General features: G+C 34.8%; 1 protein-coding gene across 9 annotated transcripts in view; it reads left to right on the forward strand.

Annotated features, from left to right (window-relative positions):
• MAGI2 (membrane associated guanylate kinase, WW and PDZ domain containing 2) overlaps window positions 1–17,939 on the forward strand; it is a 1,317,383-nt gene that overhangs the window by 881,890 nt on the left and 417,554 nt on the right. For all 9 annotated transcript variants that reach the window (XM_079150214.1, XM_079150216.1, XM_079150215.1 and 6 more), the window contains 2 exons: window positions 4,277–4,487; window positions 15,158–15,237. In XM_079150214.1, coding sequence (XP_079006340.1) covers window positions 4,277–4,487; window positions 15,158–15,237 — 291 coding nt within the window. The remainder of the gene's footprint in view (window positions 1–4,276; window positions 4,488–15,157; window positions 15,238–17,939) is intronic.

The following is a 17,939-nucleotide window of genomic DNA, read 5'->3' on the forward strand; positions in this document are numbered from 1 at the left end:
GACTGATTCTGGGTTTTACCAGCAGCCCTTGACTCTCACTAGAACTATATGCCTAGATTAGTCTTTATGAATAGTAAATGTGGAAAACTCATGGTCCTCCATTTGCCTTCCTTGCTTTTCAGTCTTATTTTGTTCAGATGGTGGAGACAGGTGCTACTTACTGCTTCCCTCTCAACCCAACTTATCAGAGCCTGATGGAAAAGAATTGTTCACTCCCCCATTAAGCTCTTATCAAGAATCTTGTACATCATAGGAGTTTAATTCATGTATGCTAATGTAATGATTAATTAAGCATAAAGAAATGAGTGATAAACAAATGGGTTAAACAAGGAGCAGTTTGTTTACTAATCTCTGGCACAACAATAAATATGATTACAGACTTCTTCAAAGACTAGATATTTTTTTTTCAAGAGATGCCTGACATTTTTCTCAAGAATTTAATAGTATTAAACAACAGTAGGGAAACATTGATTTTGTTCATATCCAACCCTCTTGAATGAATTCTCCTTAAGCATATTCTATCTTTCCTTTTCATCATTCTTTAACCCATTCCAATCCAACTTCACCCATCACTCCACAACAAACACTTCCATAACAGGTAGTTAATGTCACCAGTGACCTTCATGTTAATAATTTCTAGATATTTTATGTTCTTATCTTGCTGGACTATTCAAAATCTTTGACCAAAGCCATTGCTTTCTGATCCTTTGCTTGGCTTCCATGGCACAATGGTTGACTGGTTTTCCTATTAATTCTACAGCTGCTTTCCTCATCAATTTCTTGCCAGTTCCTCCTTACAGTGACTCTTAAACATTGGAGTTTCTCAGACAGCTGCTCTAGGGAATCTTGTCTTCACTTCTCACACTGTTTCTCTTGGCAATTTCATTTACTCACGGCTTAAATTATAATATAATCCAGCCATCTGCTGTTGTCTTTCAAGTTGATCCTCTCCAAGCCAAGAACTCTCCGACTTGACATCTCCATTGTGGGATTGGCAGAAACCTCTAACTCAGTGTGCCCAAAACCATACCCACTGTCCTCCCTCACCCACAAACTCCTGCTGCTCCTCCCACACTCCCTCTCAGCAAATTGCTTCACCTCCCACCAGGATAACCAGGACTTTTCCTTTTTCCTTATTTGTCTGGTCCCCCCCCCCCCCTTTGGTAGCTCTCATCACACTTAAAATTGGATGAAGATGTAAGATTATATGAAGACTACACATGACTTATTTTAAATTCCATCAAAGCCAAAATCGTGCCTCCCTTGTTCAATCTTCTGTCCTCCATGCCTGGCACCAGTAGAGAGTCCTCAATAAATATTGTTAAGTGAACATTGAATCAGTGAATCAGCATGACCTTGCATTGTAACTTTTCATGAAAAGTTCACCATAAGGTTCAGTATGTTCCACGTATGCACCACAGTGCGTTCCACATACTGGCACTTGGATATTGCAATAAACTACAAGAAAGAGAATTCAATGAGAACAATGCTGCTTTCTTGTGCTGCTTCTCTCCTACACAACTTAGAAAGTTAGAATCTCTATGCAGAATCAGGGAGACTGCATCACTAATGGCCATAATATTTTCATAATTTCTTTCTTTATATGGGCAAAGTGATCAAAGCTTGTATGGGATTCTTGTGTTTCCTAATTTCTAAAGGATAATTTAATATTTCTCTCTTTGATTAATGCAGATAAGGAAAAAATTGACCTAAGCAACTACTATTGAGGCAAAGGTGACATTCTACTTTAATTTATTCATGTTATCTTTATTGATTTTCAAAGTTATAAAAATAGGTGTCACTAAATGCAAAGACATATTAAAGAAAACTTCTCCCATTGCTATCCAAATTTACTGTCCTAAAAGTAATCACAGTTTACAAGTCTGTTGTACATCATTCCATACTACTTTCATGTTCTATTAAGTCTATACAAAATTAGGGACTTTGGTGTTGGCTTATTTAGAAAAATAGGATTAATAATATACATTACTCTGAAAATTTGACTACTCTTTCAAATAGTCATTAAAGTACCTTTTCAGGTCAATGGCTAGAGATATAATTCACTGTTTTTAAACCACATAGCTTTCCATGGTAATGATAAACACATTTTACTTAATCATATTTTTAAAAATACATTCATACCATTTCTAGGGTTTTATTACTACAAACAATACTGCAATAAATATTATTATACAGATATTCTTATACAACAGTGCCTTTATTTCTGGAGGATATGTCCTCAAAATACAGTAACTGAGTCAAAGCATATGTCCATTTGGATATGTGTATGTACTTTTTAATTCTCATAGCTGTTGATTGTTCCCACACAATTGTAGAATCACTCTAGTCCCATCCCTCTGGATCTCAGTCGTGATCTACTCAAAGTGTCAGTGTTCAACGGCCCTTGGGGGAGCTTCTGAAGCATGTTTCCCTTTCATTTATCTTAAGGATTTTTTCTTTATTCTATGTGATACCTGCTCTATTCTTCTCTGATATGTAAGACTCATGATCTGTTCTTAATGGTACAAAAGCTAACTGGAAAGAGAAAATCATAAATAGTGTAGAGAAAATATACATTAGGAGGTCTTTTTAAAATATCTCCAATTATACAGTGAGACCTACACCTTGACCAAAATGTTTGCTCAATAATCCCATCCTGAGAGAAAGGGGCCTTTAAAACCACCTCCCACCTCGCTCTCTGATGTGCCTCCTCTTAAGACCTTTAGAATGACTTTATTTCTAACCTCTTTTCCACCCTCCAAAATCTGAATTCTCCTAAGATAAGGTGCAGAACCCATGCTGTTACAACATCTTCCATGTAAAATGTTTCTTATCTTTCAAATACCGGCCTTTGGCACATTACAACTTTCTAGCAATTCAGTTATTTATCATTTACATTTAACTGTGTTTTGCAGGATTTCTTTTTTTCTTGATTTTTATTTTCTTTTTATTTTCTTCTTCCCCCTTTTTTGAGATCTATGTCCTATTCCATTTTATCATGACATGGATAGAATAATTATCCCACTGTTGTCCTCAGCTAAGACATGTTGGTAGTATACATTCTGAACTTTGTATGTGTGAAAGTGACTTTCTTTTGCCCACATGGATGAATAATAGATAACTTGGGCAGATTTGGGCTCTTAGGTTGCTGTACTCATCTAGACTAGATGTTACCATACTCTCTTTAAACTTAAAGTATGACAGATGAAAGGTCCCATGTTCTTCTCTTCTCTTGGTGAGTAATCTTGTTTCTTCAATGAGAAAGCTGCTAACACTACTTTTCAACATTGTCATATGGAAATTTCAATAAGATGTGCCAGTATGTTTCACTCATCTGGCTTCATATTCAGTGCAGACTTGAGTGCTTCTTTAATTCAGGTAAATTCTCTGCTATTATGTGTAGCAGATTCTTTCTTCCCATGTTGTTCCTGTCATTCTGGAACTATACCATTTACATGTTGATGTTGTTGGGTTTGTCCTCCACACCTGTTATCATTCCTCTTACGGTTTGCTTTTCAGTTTTCGTTCTGTTTCATTAGGTTTCTATTGCTGCTGTAACATATCACCACAAACTTAGTGGCTTGCATTGTTATACTTACGCAGGTTACAGATTTGATGTGGGTCTCAGTGGGCTAAAACCAAGGCATTGGCAGGGCTGTGTTCCTCTTTGCAGTCTCTATGGAGGAAGCCATGTCCTTACCTTTTCCTGCTTCTAGAGGCAGCCCATATTCTTTGACTTGTGCTCCTGTTCTTCTGTCTTCAGAGCCAGCTGCCACACAGCAGTACAACTCCTCAGGCTTCTTTTGTCATATCTCCTCACCCTCATTTTCTACCTGCCCCTTCTATTTCTTAGGATCTTTGTGATTATAAGGAACCCACCTGGATAATCAAAGAGAACCCCCCATCTCATGGTCCTTAATTTAATCACATCCTGCAAATCCCCTTTTACCATGCAAGGTGATATTCCCTTGTCCCAGGCCTTGGGACATGAAATTCTTCAGGATTCTGTTTGTCTGCTATAGCACCCATATTGGGAAATAGTCCTTATATTTCATCCTCCAAATTTCGAATTCAGTAAACAGCAGTAATTGCTTGAATGATGAGTGAAAGAATTTAATAGGACAAATGAGAATTTTCAGAGCTGTTTGCAGTTATGCTTTTTCAAAAATATTTTCCATTAGCCTTCATAGGGAATATTGCCTGATGTAGTACATTTCACACTCATCCCAGAGTTTCTGTGGCTGCAGAGACTAACCACATGCTCTTGTTCTTGTAGAATCCAGTGAACATGAAGACAAGAGTGCAGGTGCCTCAGGGGAGACTCCCTCCCAGCCTTATCCTGCACCTGTGTACGGTCAGCCTGAGGAGCCCAAGGAGCAGATGGAGGACACAAAGCCAACTAAGCCTGAAGAGAATGAGGACTCAGATCCATTGCCTGATAACTGGGAAATGGCCTATACAGAGAAGGGCGAAGTCTACTTCATTGAGTGAGTTTCTACATTTCCCGGAATATTACCACAAAATCATAGTAGGGTATAAATGATGTAACAAGGGGAGATGTGGTCAAAAGAAGACAGAGGATTTTATTGTTTCTAGTAACAGCTTCCTTCTTGGAGAGAGAATAATGGGATAGTGCCTTAACATAGTTAAGGATCTTAGAATACAGCTACATTGATCCTGAAATGAATTAATCGCTTGGTAAATTCTATCACAATCATGATTACAAAGGCAAATCTCCATGGGGTGGTGCTTGCTCCTCTCCCTCAAGGATCCACATAATCCAAATGAGATCTTCCCTGCTGCTTATGTTGCTTTGCATTCAATATCACCATCATGTTCAGGACTTTAACACGATACTTCTGTTTATAGCACAACATTTGCTGGTCCCAAAATAAAAAAAAATTTAAAAAATAAAATAATAAAAAATAAAAAGTTGTAAGCATTTGACTCTGAGGTCAGGTGTCAATAAAATACTTTGTGTAGTTCATCATAATTCCTTTTGCTAAACTCCATTTTATTTTTTGCTTACCATTTTTATGATTTGCCAAGGAAACAAATGCTGACCCGGTGCTCCCTAGTGATGCTCAACCTAATCTTTTTTTCTTTTAGGACTTTTTCTAAAATATTTATTTTTCATGTATTTTTATTAACAATAATATTCAACTTTCCTTTTGTTTATTTCTAGTCATAGAAAAACTTAAAAATTTTAATTGCCATATAGCAATTATGCATGTTTATGGGATCTAATATTATAATTTGATACATGTATTTAGTGTAATAAAATCAAGGTAATTATCATTTCCACTTCCTCAAATATTGTCACTTGTGTGTGTTTGAAAATCTTCAAACCCTTCTCTAGGTGTTTTGAAATGTATAGTTAGTTGCTGTGAACTGTAGATGCCTAGCATACATTCAGTAGAATATTTATTGATTAATTTTGTTTTCATTAGTGCATTATAGTTATGCATGATAGTTGGGTTCATTTTGACAAAATCATACATGCAAGGAATTTGATTTATTCCATTTTATTCCCCACTGCCATCCCTGCTCCACTCCTCCCTCCTCCATTCCCTTTCCTTGACTGGTCTTCCTTTCACACATTTATTTGTTTATTTATAAATGGTGGTTTATAGATTACATAAAGGTGGAATTTACTATGGTATATTTATATAGACATGTAGTATAATTTTGTCAAATCCATCCTGAATTTTCTCCCCTTTCCTGTCCCACCTTCCTTCCTCAATCACATTCTTCAACTCCACTTATCTTCCCTATGTCCTTATGATCTTTAAGATATCCAACCCCCTTCTCTTTCTTCCCTCACTTTGCTCTAGCTTCTGCCTATTAGAGAAAACATTCAATCCTTATATTTCTGAGCCTGGTTTATTTCACTTAGCATGATGTTCTCCATTTCCATCCCATTACTGACAAATACCAAAATTAGAACATCTATTTTAAAGGAACACTAAAGTTAAATATTTTGACCCCAAATTAAGTTGTTGATGTGAATAAGATACCCAAAATGTTCATTAGGAAAAGTAAAAACTAAAAATATTATTAACACACAACTCTTATTTTCTCAGTTTTATATGCCTTAGGGAGAAAAAATAATCATAGAAACCGAAGTTCTCAGTGCTGGCAGTAGATAAAAATATGTAAAATCTGATTATTCAAGAAAAATATTAAAAACTGGATTCCCTTTCCCAACCTAGAGTGGTTTATGACTTAGATCTCCATAGGTAAAACTCAGTTGTGAAATTGAAATGTTACCACATACCAATATTTAATTCTCACATGAAGTTGGAAACTTTGATACATGTGGCCAAGGGAATGCATAATCAGGTAATTACTTCAGCTCTGTTTGACTCCAACATGGATGAGAAATGCAGTGTTTTGCAGAAAATGAATCACTAGCATTCACCTTTTGGCAAATGTTCTAAATTAAAAAAAAAAAGAATCTTGCACGATTTTTTATTGCTATAAACAATGAAACAGAGACATCTATTATTAGTTAATTAGAAAAGAAGTTATCTAGAATTTTGTAAAATATAACAAACTAAAATGTCCTCTCTATGTGTATCTCTAGAAACACAATTTTGATATTGATAAGCATAGCATTATTATAGATCAGAAGTAAAAATATTGTCAGATATTGTTCAGAATAATGTTCAGAAGAAGAAAACTGATGATATGAACACTTTAATTATGCAACAAAGGGGGGGTGAGGATATGTAGAAACAATGAAAGGAAAGAAATAAGTTGATGAAAGAACTGTTTCCACACAATGTTTCTAATACTGCAATTATAAAAAGCTCCTTTGTGATTATAAAATAAACTTTCCTCTTTTAACCTGGTCAGTTTTGGGGATGTGAAGAAATGGGTCTTTTAAAGACTGAAGTTGTGCTTTGAGTATATAGGAAGTAATAAGACTCTCCAAGTTTGAGAGAATCTAGGAAAATGATTGCATTATTTTGGTCACTCAATCAGTGTTGGCATTCAAAGATTCACAAGTTGTTATCCCTTCTTTCAAACTGATTATCGAGTTGGAGAAGAGAGACAAAATCACCTTTGAATCTCAAGGCTCAATTTTGACTAGCTCTAGAAAAGAGTGGATCAGTGCCTTTTTTGTCTGGTCCCTTAATTTCCACACAATCCTGTCTGATTTCACTCTTTACTCTTGAGTGCCCCTTCCTTTCCCAACTACGTTTTCATGTCAACATTTTCACCCGCTTTCATTGATCTGTGAGTACCTTTGCTATTGGTATCACAAGAAATTCTTTTGTGAGCAGACTTTATACTATGAAAGTCCCTTGGAAACAGATCTGATAGAGCAGGAGACTATGACAAGGGAGGGAATATGGTTAGACAATGAGAACCTTCCTAGAAATTGAGCTGTGCTGTGTCCCAGAGACAGTCCTGAAGCAAAGTCAAGGTAACAGGAAGCTAAATAAAAGAGCAAGGTGGAACTACATGCACCTCGTGGGGTGGCTAACTCCAGCATATTAACAGAGTCAGTATCTTATATATGTATCATTTTTGTGTGTGTGTGGTGAGAACACTTAAAATCTACTCAGCAGTTTTCAAGAATATAAGATATAGGATTTTTATTTATCAATTAAAAATGAGTACAGGGACTGGAATGTGGCTCAGTGGTAGAGTGCTTGACTAGCATGTGTAAGGCACCGGGTTCAATTCTCAGCACCACATAAAAAATGAATAAAGGTATTGTGTCTGACTACAACTAAAAAAAAAAAAAAATGTTTTAAAGAGTATAGTAGTTAATAAGTGAAATTTTTAAAAACTAACATGGATCTAAATGTTTTAACATGGATCTAAATGTTTTTAAAAAGGAAAGGTAAAATAATAAAAAAGGAAGGTAAAGTAGACAAAGTTAAAAGTAAAAGAACTGTGAGGAGAGAGAGCTAACCTCAGTGAAAGCCCTCCCCTAGCGCAGGTAGTGAGATCCACTTAGAGTAATATAAGTTTTCCTGACAGACAGCTCTTGCGCCCCCATTAAACTTCACTAGATTTTGTCTCCTGTGAAATGAGGCTCATGATAAAACAGAAAATACGTGAAATGAACAAGAAAGATTCTGGTTTTGTGTATAAGATATATATCATGCATACATACACATATATATTATTTACTTATTTATTTATTAATCTATAAATAGAAAAGAACTCTGCCTATACTGAAACATTAACTTTGTGCTTTAAAAAGATATATATAAGCATTATGGGTTTTAAATTGAGGTAACAAATAATTACATTTATTAATCTTCTATGCAACAATGTTTTGAAGTATTTATTATGTACTTGTTACTGCAAAATGGTTTATATGGCTCATTCTTCATAAGTTGTGCATTTAAAAAAATAAAGCTTTTATCTCTTTTTGTTCTCAACCCTGGTGGATTAGTGGACCAACTATGTTTTCCCCACTCTTGAAACTGCTTCTTTTGATATTAAAGCAGATTTCTTTTATCATTTATAATATTTAAATGGGAAAAGGTGAGTATCTAATAAAGTATGTTTAAAGAACATAATTTTAAATTATGAGTTGAATGCACTCTTCCAAAGATGCTTTAAAATAGTAATAATGTCATGTTTAGCAATTTTCAAAAGACTTTCAAATGCATAATATTGTGTGAAATCAGTTGTTTCTTTGTCTTAGATCATCTTCATTAATATAGCTTTTAAAAAGGCAGAATATTTAATTATAAATTCAAATGAGGAATATGTAAATGTAAATTCAAATAAGGTATATCAAGTACCCACTTTTTTTTAGGTTGTACTCAAATTACCTTAACAAAAATAACTAACATGTTAAGCATTCACACTCTTTTCATTTAATCCTCACTTCATGAAATTGAGGCTTATAGAAATAACTATTTGCCTAGAAGGAATATAACTAAGAAGTAACAGAAACAGGATTCTTTGAATCTATTTATTCAACTATTTTGAGGACACATACTCTGTGCTAAGAACCATTTTAAATCCCAGCAATACAGCAGCCAACAAAACTGACAAGGTTCAGACTTCCATGGAATGTACTATGTCTCCAGGGTCCTTGCTCTAAACCAATTTACTATGGTGCCTACTTTGCATATATCATATTACAACCACCCAAGGCAGGGCTTGATTTTATAGATGAGGTTCTAAGGCACCCTTGGACAAATTAACACCCCCAAGGTCACATCACTCTGTCACCCTACAAAGCCATTCCCATTATCCCATACTACCTCCAGTTTATAAATATACATTGGCTAAAGTAAACTTTTATATTACAAATGGTATTTGTTTAATAAGTTTCTTGGCCAGAAATTTACTATTCCAGAGGCTAAATGTTCCATAAAGAGGAGCTGCCACAGGGTTAATCTGGATTGACATGCTTTAGGAATCCCATTAAATTACTTCTTTGTTTGGGAGTCAGTTTAGTTAGTGACACAAAAGAGACTGCTATTGCTTTGGCAAAAAACAAAACGACAACAAGAACCTATTTGTTTACTACCATCTTCCTGAATGGCAGTGAACACTATGTCATCTCAAATAATAGACTTTTAAATGCAGGCTTTTAAAACTGGAAATCACATCTGTGAAAAATGTCATGGCTGTAGAAGGTTTCCAAATCTTTGTAAGGGATGAATTTGCTCTTAAATCTAAACAAACATACAGTAAGTCTATGTTTCTTCTTGCGTTGCTATTTCCATATCCCCTTAAGTTTTGCATAAATCATCAGTTACCATTTCCAATACTTTGAAACTTCATATATTACATAGAAGGCAAAACACTATGGACACTTACTGGAGAGAAATGTAAATGGCATGCAGCAATACCAGAAAAATGAATGCTTTCTCATTCTTGACTTGGCATATCCTTACTAGTAGCAAAATCTGGCTTAAGCTTACTTTCTATGAAATGTATTACAAAAGCAGTAGCTATCCTCTCTATTTGTATCTGTGTGTGTGTGTGTGTGTGTGTGTGTATGTGTGTGTGTACACAACTGCACAGATCCTGGTGTAATCTCCAGTCAGAAAATAAGTGTTTCAGACAAAATAGTGTGAAACAGCACCCACAATGTCCAAAACAATATTTATAATAAAACCTATTTTTTTTCTTTTTGTGGTGCTGGGGATTGAACCCAGGGCCATATGCATGCCAGGCAAGCACTGTACCAACTGGGCTATATCCCCGGCCCATAAAACCTCTTTTTTAAGGAGTTTACTAAATACACGAAAGGCAGCATGGCGGCAAGCTCCCTGACTTACATGCTTGAGGAAAATTATAGGAGCATTATTTAGGAAACAGCCATTAAAAGATCACTGACAGTAGTGTCATGTGTGCATTACCTTTGGATAAATAGGAAAAAAATTAGTAAAACTTTGAGTAAATGGAGTCTTTGAAAAAGTTTCCACTGTTAATCATATATCCAATCACTGTCTTTAATAGTTCTTTTAGGAATGATGATGCAGAAGGAAGTTAAAGTCTTCAGGAAGTAATATAATCATCTTGAGGATTTTACTATTAGATATAATCAATTTATGTACCTATAAAAATAATATTTGATTAATTCATAAATTATGGTCAGTGATTTCTGATTTTTGTCTCTGAACCTATGCAACTGCTGTTATTGAAGCCTTAACATCCATGCACAATTTGAATAATTATTGACTCTAAAATCTGTTTTTAGAGAAAATGGGGAAAAGGAAAAGAACATGTAATCAAAAAGATTCTTGTTCCACTCATAACGTTTCTATTGAGTGAAAGCACTTCCAATATTCATGCAGTGATGGGAATGTTGTTCTGGTCCAGGTGGCAATAAAAGGAAAGAAAGAAGAGGAGGAAACAGAAAAGAGAAAACAAAGGAAAGCATGCCTTAAAATTGGGTTTGAATTTGGTTCCTCTTAAGAATCCAGTTAAATAAACCTAAGAAACTGGGAAGTGGTGTTTATCCTCACTGGAAAAACAGAGCAAATGAAAAAAATGGAATATAGGAGAGTGTGGCATGAGCTATAAGAAATTTTCAAGCTCTGCTCCTAATAATACTCAACCCATTGGCAGCATTTTTTTAACTTTAGGGCCCAAGATATAATATTCAGATGTGTATTATATGAATAAGAATTTTTTAAAAAGGCTTTATTCTGGAAAGTATTTAGATTTGAATGAATAAAAATTGACTTGAAAACTATTTGTTTAGAGAATTTAAAGTTAATAAGGAGAAAAAAATTTTCCAATGATATTTTCAGTGCCTTACCAATTCCAAAGCCCTTTCACTTCTATGCACATGCAATTTAATTTAATACCTACTAAGAACAAGGCTCAACACTTCCAAAAGAATTTAAGTCATGATCACTACCCTCAAATTGTAGGTGTTTATTTCTGAATGACTGGCAGGAGCTTGGACTCCAGCTGGATTGCCTCCCAGGGAAGTGGCATACAATACTCCAAATGCAAGCAGTGGTTAGGTTCAGTATGCACCTAGTTTCACCAAAAACCCTTGGATTTGGGATTCAGTTATATCTGGGTACACACTCCCTCTTTCATTTTCACATACTAGCTTTGTAACCTGAGTTTCTACATTCTCTCAATCTTTGTTTCTCCATGTATAAAATAGAGTTAATAATACTTAGCCACAGACTCATTGACACTAAATGAGATGCTGTGAAAATTCTACTGAGTCCCCAACAGAGTAGACAGTGAGAACTGTGAGATAGTATTATTGGCTGTGCTATGACGTGCTGTACTGTGAGTAGCTTTTCCAGTTGAAAAGAAGCATGCTCTATGTGAGAATGTTTTCTCAGAAGTTAAGATGTTATTATTTAACCTGCTGCTTTTGTCAGTTTGGCAAAGGTTAAACTTACAAAATGCACAGAAATTTCTGATTCATTACAGGTCAACCTACTGCATATCTTCAAGGCTAACCTGATTTGAATTTAAACTACAACTGTAGAGTTGAATGAAACCTCAGTTCTGGCTTTTCCTAATCCTCTAGATAGATTCAATATATAGTTTAACATTAGAGAAGATTTTTGGATATACCCATAGGATAAAACATATTTTAAAGATTTTCATCCAGCTTTTTTGACATTGACTGAGCTTAAATAGCTATTGACTTTTCTCCATTTGATCTTTCACATTAGTGCTCAACAGGTTAGTTCTATCCATAGAAATATGTAAAGCAGTGTAATTTTATGATTCAATGTTCCTAAAAACTGTATGTTCCAATCCCCAATTAGAATAAAAAAGTTTCTGTGCAAAAGTAAACTGTGTATATATAGGTATCGGGTTAAAACAAATTGCAAAATAAGACTATATAGCATTTTCTTTTCCTAGTATTTATGCAATACAATTTAATTTGATATAGAAAACTGATATCATGCATCTGAATCTGAACTAGCTAAGAAAATGAAACGAAATCACCTTCTCAAATTGGAGGAAATGTAGTATGTAGATGGTGAATTCTTCAATGATTCCATTTTGTACACAGCTTCCTGACCAGCATTTAATGCTATTTTCAAGTGGAATTATTAGAGTTTAAAAATATGTGATTTAAAGGAAGTGGAAAACTATTTGGTCTGTTGTCTCCCAAATGCATTAAAAATGTCCCTTTTGTACGGCATCTGGAAGGAGCATGCAAATTATAAGGCTGGTGAGAGTCACTATTGAAAATACTGTGCTGTATATTCATGTGATGTTTAAGACAATTATTGGAGGTAACTACTATCCACATTTCTTTCAGAATCATTTCTGAAGAACAGCTAAAATGCTGTTAACCATAAGAGACTCGGTCTGTCAAAATGTATTAAAGTGACACACAGTTAATGCTAGTTCAACCTAAAAAAAAAAAAAAAAAAAATCATCCTGTAATGAAATGCTTTATACAAACTTAGGAAAGCAGAAAGTTCACAATTCCCCTTTAAATTAGCCAGAATTTTAGACCCATGGTGGTGTGGTATAGAAATGGTAATTTGACTCCCTGTAGTGATTTCCTAATGGTCCTTAATGTTTATCCATAGATGTGTTCGCTTTTATAAATATGTCTAAAGGACAGGGAAATGACTTTTCTCTGAAATGGAGAAAGAATTTGAAGGATTTGGCAGAAGCAGGGCAAGAAATTCCTTTTCCTTGCCCACCCTCAAAGTCCCTCCCCTATAGAAACATGCAGATCAATATACACACACATGCACAGCACACTGAGTCATGTGTATAATGACTAGTTTAAAAGCAATTTATTAAAAATAAGAGCAGAAAATTCTGAAGCCAGTATTCCTGTCCTCACATTTAAACTAGTCCACACCTCCATGCAAGAGCATCAAGTCTTCAGAGGAAAATACAAGATTATATTGACATCATATAAATGAGGGCTAGAACCAGATGAAAGTGTCCACAATACTTTATATCCTCCTGAAACTTGATAATGAAGCACCATCAGACTTTACAAAGGTCAAATTGGGGGGAAATAAAAGTTGGCATGTTCTCCTGATGATTTATTACTGGATCAAATACACAGACTTTATCTGATCAAGTTATTAGAGCCCTGTTCAGAGGCATCTATCATTGAGCTCTTACAGGTGAGGAAAGTGGAGAGTATTTTCTCTTTACTCCACATCAGAGTCAGAAATAAAAGTGGATCTTTTTTAAGTAGCAGAGATTTCATTACCCACCAGTCTTAACCCAATCTCAAATCAGAGATGGCCTTATGCGCGTAGGCACACGTAATGATCATCAAGAAAATGATATTTGAAGAGTGCTTTAACACCTTGGAACAACTCCCCATAGCCCATCTTGGCTCCTTCCTCTATCCTTTTTGGCTTCAGAATTCCCTTCATTATGAGGAAACTTAATATCTACAAGTTCACTATAAAATATACTGCTAGGAGAACTTTTCTGAACTTTAATACAGATTGGTCCATCAGATTTCCTAGCTAACATTTGTGGCTCTAACACGATGACATATGGTTAAACTTCATTAAAGGGAGAAAAATACACCTAAAATTTTTATCATCATTAACATTTGACCTTCTAACAACTGTGCTCAAGTACCCCTATTGTCTGATCCTAATTTCTATTTCCAACCTACTTTCCATTTTTCTTATTCATGTTCCTTTAGTTGGTCTTCCAAGTGTTTCTGTATAAACCTCATACTTTTCTGAAAGCATATTCTATTCTGAAGCTTATTGCATTCTTGATAATTTGTCCATTGGCAGGTGAGATTGCTTGCTGTAACTGTACACAGTGTTTTAGCTCTAATGTGCACCTGAGCCATTGAGTGGTCTTTGAATTATGATGTGCATAAGAATCATCTACATTGCTCACAGATGATGGAGGCTTTGTGGTCCCACCTCAGATTCTGATTTGGAAGGACCCAGAAAGCATTGCCAGCAAGTTCACCAGGTGACTCCAGTGCAGGTGATATGAGGAGCACTTGAAGTAAATTTCCTTTGAAAACATTGCTCTTTTGAGTCTTAGATTTATGGCAAAAGTCTTGTAAGAAAACTTTTTTCAAAATGAAAATGTCATTTTTTCATTAAATCCTAAAAATTTCATTTCATAAAAATTTCATTTCAGAAACATGAGAATATAGACATGTGTACCCTCTACCCTCCTAGAAAATATTTAGGAGGGTGTTAGCTCATTGCTAGTTAAGAAAATTGCCATTAATCACTTTTTGAGAAAATGTAGGAATCCCAGGAACATGCTGTAATTTGCATCACTTTTGTACTGCCTCTGCCAGCTCTGTTGTTAAAAGAACAGTTGTTTATGAAAAGGGCAGGTTTAAGATGAAAATAATGCATTTGCAAAACTCAGGAAACAGTATCAGAGTCTGTAGACTGTGCTCTTCCAACTGGAGAATCCTGTATTTGTAATAAATTCCTTTTGCTCTGGATGAGTTCTGCATTTTCAATGAGGTTAACTTGGCAACATTCAAGTTGATTTTAATAAAAATAGCTGCTTTGAGGACAGGGAGCTGAGGTTGCCAAATTTACAGCTGCCTTGCACAATTACTCTTACACCTCCTTCAGGGCTACTTAGAACCAGTAAGCAAATTAAGTGTATCGATTGCAATTTTGTTGGACTAACCCCGGTTATTTTTTTCTTAAGGAATAAACTTGATTCCTTTTAGTATGTGTCTGTTCAGAGTGATCTCTTTTCTTTTCAGCCATAACACAAAGACAACATCATGGCTGGATCCACGACTTGCGAAAAAGGCTAAACCTCCAGAAGAGTGCAAAGAAAATGGTAGGTTATTAAGTTTTTATGGTGTTTCAGCAATGCCCTTTGAGAATGTTTGTGTTTCTTAAAAGAGGGACTCACCTAAAGAAGCAATAATCTAGTTGGAACAGTTTTCAAAATGTACTATTTAAAGCTCAGATAGGAGAGAATTAACTCGGCATTTCAGCAGGGCCATGTGGTTTTGCCTTTTCTCCCTGAGGAGACTGTGCTGAATATCACATCTCTGTCATCTCTGTTGATTCTGTTTGACTCCTGGCCTGACTTTCCACCACCTACTAAGGACTTTTGGTTTGCAATATGTCTCTCTGAGGACTCTGATCTTTAGCTGGAGTCAGATATGATGCATAGAGAAAAAGTATTGTGGAATTATAAATAATATTTGCTTGTATTCAAAGGCATAGCATTCCGTCAGTTATTAGGGAACCAATATTAATAAAGATATATTTTTAATCAAATCTATAAATACAAGAACTAATTACATGAGTCTTAGATTGTTCTTACTGTTTTCTAGCACTCAGTTTAAATATAATAGACTTGCTTAAAAACAGACTGTTTGCATTAGATGTGAAGAACTTTTTAAAAATAGTTCAGAGGACTAGATGAAGGTAAACCTTTTTTTTAAATTGTTTAATTTCATAGGTGAAGTCTGTAAGTGATACATGTGTTTTTAAAAATATTGAGGTTAATGTTGAAACAGTGCTTATAATTCAGCTAAAATGGTAAAACCATACTCTCCCGATGATATATTATTTGGCCACATGTACTTTATCTGATCAAATCATTACTTCCCCGTTCAGAGGCATCTATCATTGTGAGCTCTAAAGAGTGACAAAACAGGAAACTGGTATTTAAACTTTTTTGAAAGTTTTTACAAAATCAACTTTTAAAAAGTGTCTAATTCTTAAAGTCCTTTCATTTTAACAATACTGGCTTTTTCAAATAACATCATGTGTTTCTGTTATAAGGCAGCTGTTCACAGGCTAGACACACTGCTGAGTTAAATTAAAAATAAATGCAATTTTATGCACATATAAATACATAAATATCCAGTTTCAAATCAATGTCTACATTGAATTTCATATTCATAACTATATCTCTATTCCTCCCGTATCACAGTACAACTGTATGTGGTTTAACCCACAAAATTATTATATGACCTGGACTTTTGAGCACATTTGGGTTATATTTCATTGACATCAATAAGATGTGTGTTGCAAATTGTGATAGGTTATAAATTAAAATGACCAGATCTATTATATCTGAGAGTTATACTTTACTTATGACACAGATGTAAAATCTTAGTATATCCTAATTAAAATGAATTTAACAATTTTGCAGTTCTGTGACGTATTGAACTTCATAACTGTTTTGTTCCTTTGAATTTTTCTTTTTATTATAAATGCTATTAAAGTCAAATTTTAAAATCCTAGGGAAAAGTAGGCATAACACATTGCCAAATTAAAATATTTCAGTTTTATCAGATTTTTGAGGAAAAAAAAACCGCATTTGTGAGTCTTCTCAGGATGGTGCCTTATATATAATGTCAGTGTCCTATGAACCAAATGTAATTGACAAATGAATCCTATAAAAAGTTTCTGGTTTTGAATGATTTATAACTGATCAATTACTATCTGTTTTCATTTTCTACAAAATAAATAATTCATAGATAGTTCCACATACTATTGGAATGTCATACAATGGAAACTAGCATTTACTTAATGAAAATGCTGTTATTCTGGACACATATTTAAGTTTTCTTGCCAAGAAAAGTACACTTACGTAATGTTGTTACTTACGTTTTATTTTTCCTTTCCTTAACATAGACTGTAGCTTGTTTAAAATGTTGGATATTAAGGGATTACTGTTAGGTCAATCATGTATCAAACATCAGTTCGGACACACAGTATATTAATTTTCTGAATGCTGGAGTGTGCATAAAATGTGTCTTCAAAACCTGTAGCTGTTTCAGATAATATCTTTCTTTAGTAAAGACTCACCCTTCCTCTGCTAGGCAGATAGAGGGAAAGCTAATTACCCTAATCCAATTTAGAACTGAGCCAACCTGAGCTCGGGTTGAGTTCTGGTAAGGCACAGTATACTCTGTTTTACCCCGTCCTCAGGGCATTTGCCTACTAGGGTTTTCAACTAACAGGCTAGTACAGGTTGGCAAACATTTTCTGTAAAGGGCCTGGTAATAAATATTTTGAACTTTGCAGATCATTAGTCTCTTTGCAACCACTCATTGTTCAAAAACAACCCAAATCAGTATATGAAGGTCCTAAGTATATTCTGCTAAATCTTTATCCATTGACACAGAAATGTAACTTTACATTCTTTCACTTGACAAAATAGTCTTCTGATTGTATCAACTGTTTAAAAGATATTTACTGTTCATTCATGACCCATACAAAAATAGAGGGTGGCTGGATTTGATACACAGGATGAACTCTAACCCAGTGTATTCATGTAAGACCTTCCCCTTGGCACACCTTGAACATGAATATATTAAAATGTTTTTCTGCTCAGGATTGCAAGATTGCAGAAAACCGAGGGTGCATCTTGGGAGTTTGAGCTTAGCCTTAATTATTTTTAAATTTATTTTGGTCAGAAGACCCTGCAGCTTCAGAATTTGACAAATATCAAGGGTTACTTGGCCAAGTGCTTGAGATCTCTCAAGTTTATATTTTGTCACTCTAATCTCTCTTAAA

This window comes from Sciurus vulgaris, assembly GCF_902686455.1.
Source record: "Sciurus vulgaris genome assembly, chromosome: 8".
In the NCBI taxonomy this organism is placed as follows: domain Eukaryota; kingdom Metazoa; phylum Chordata; class Mammalia; order Rodentia; family Sciuridae; genus Sciurus; species Sciurus vulgaris.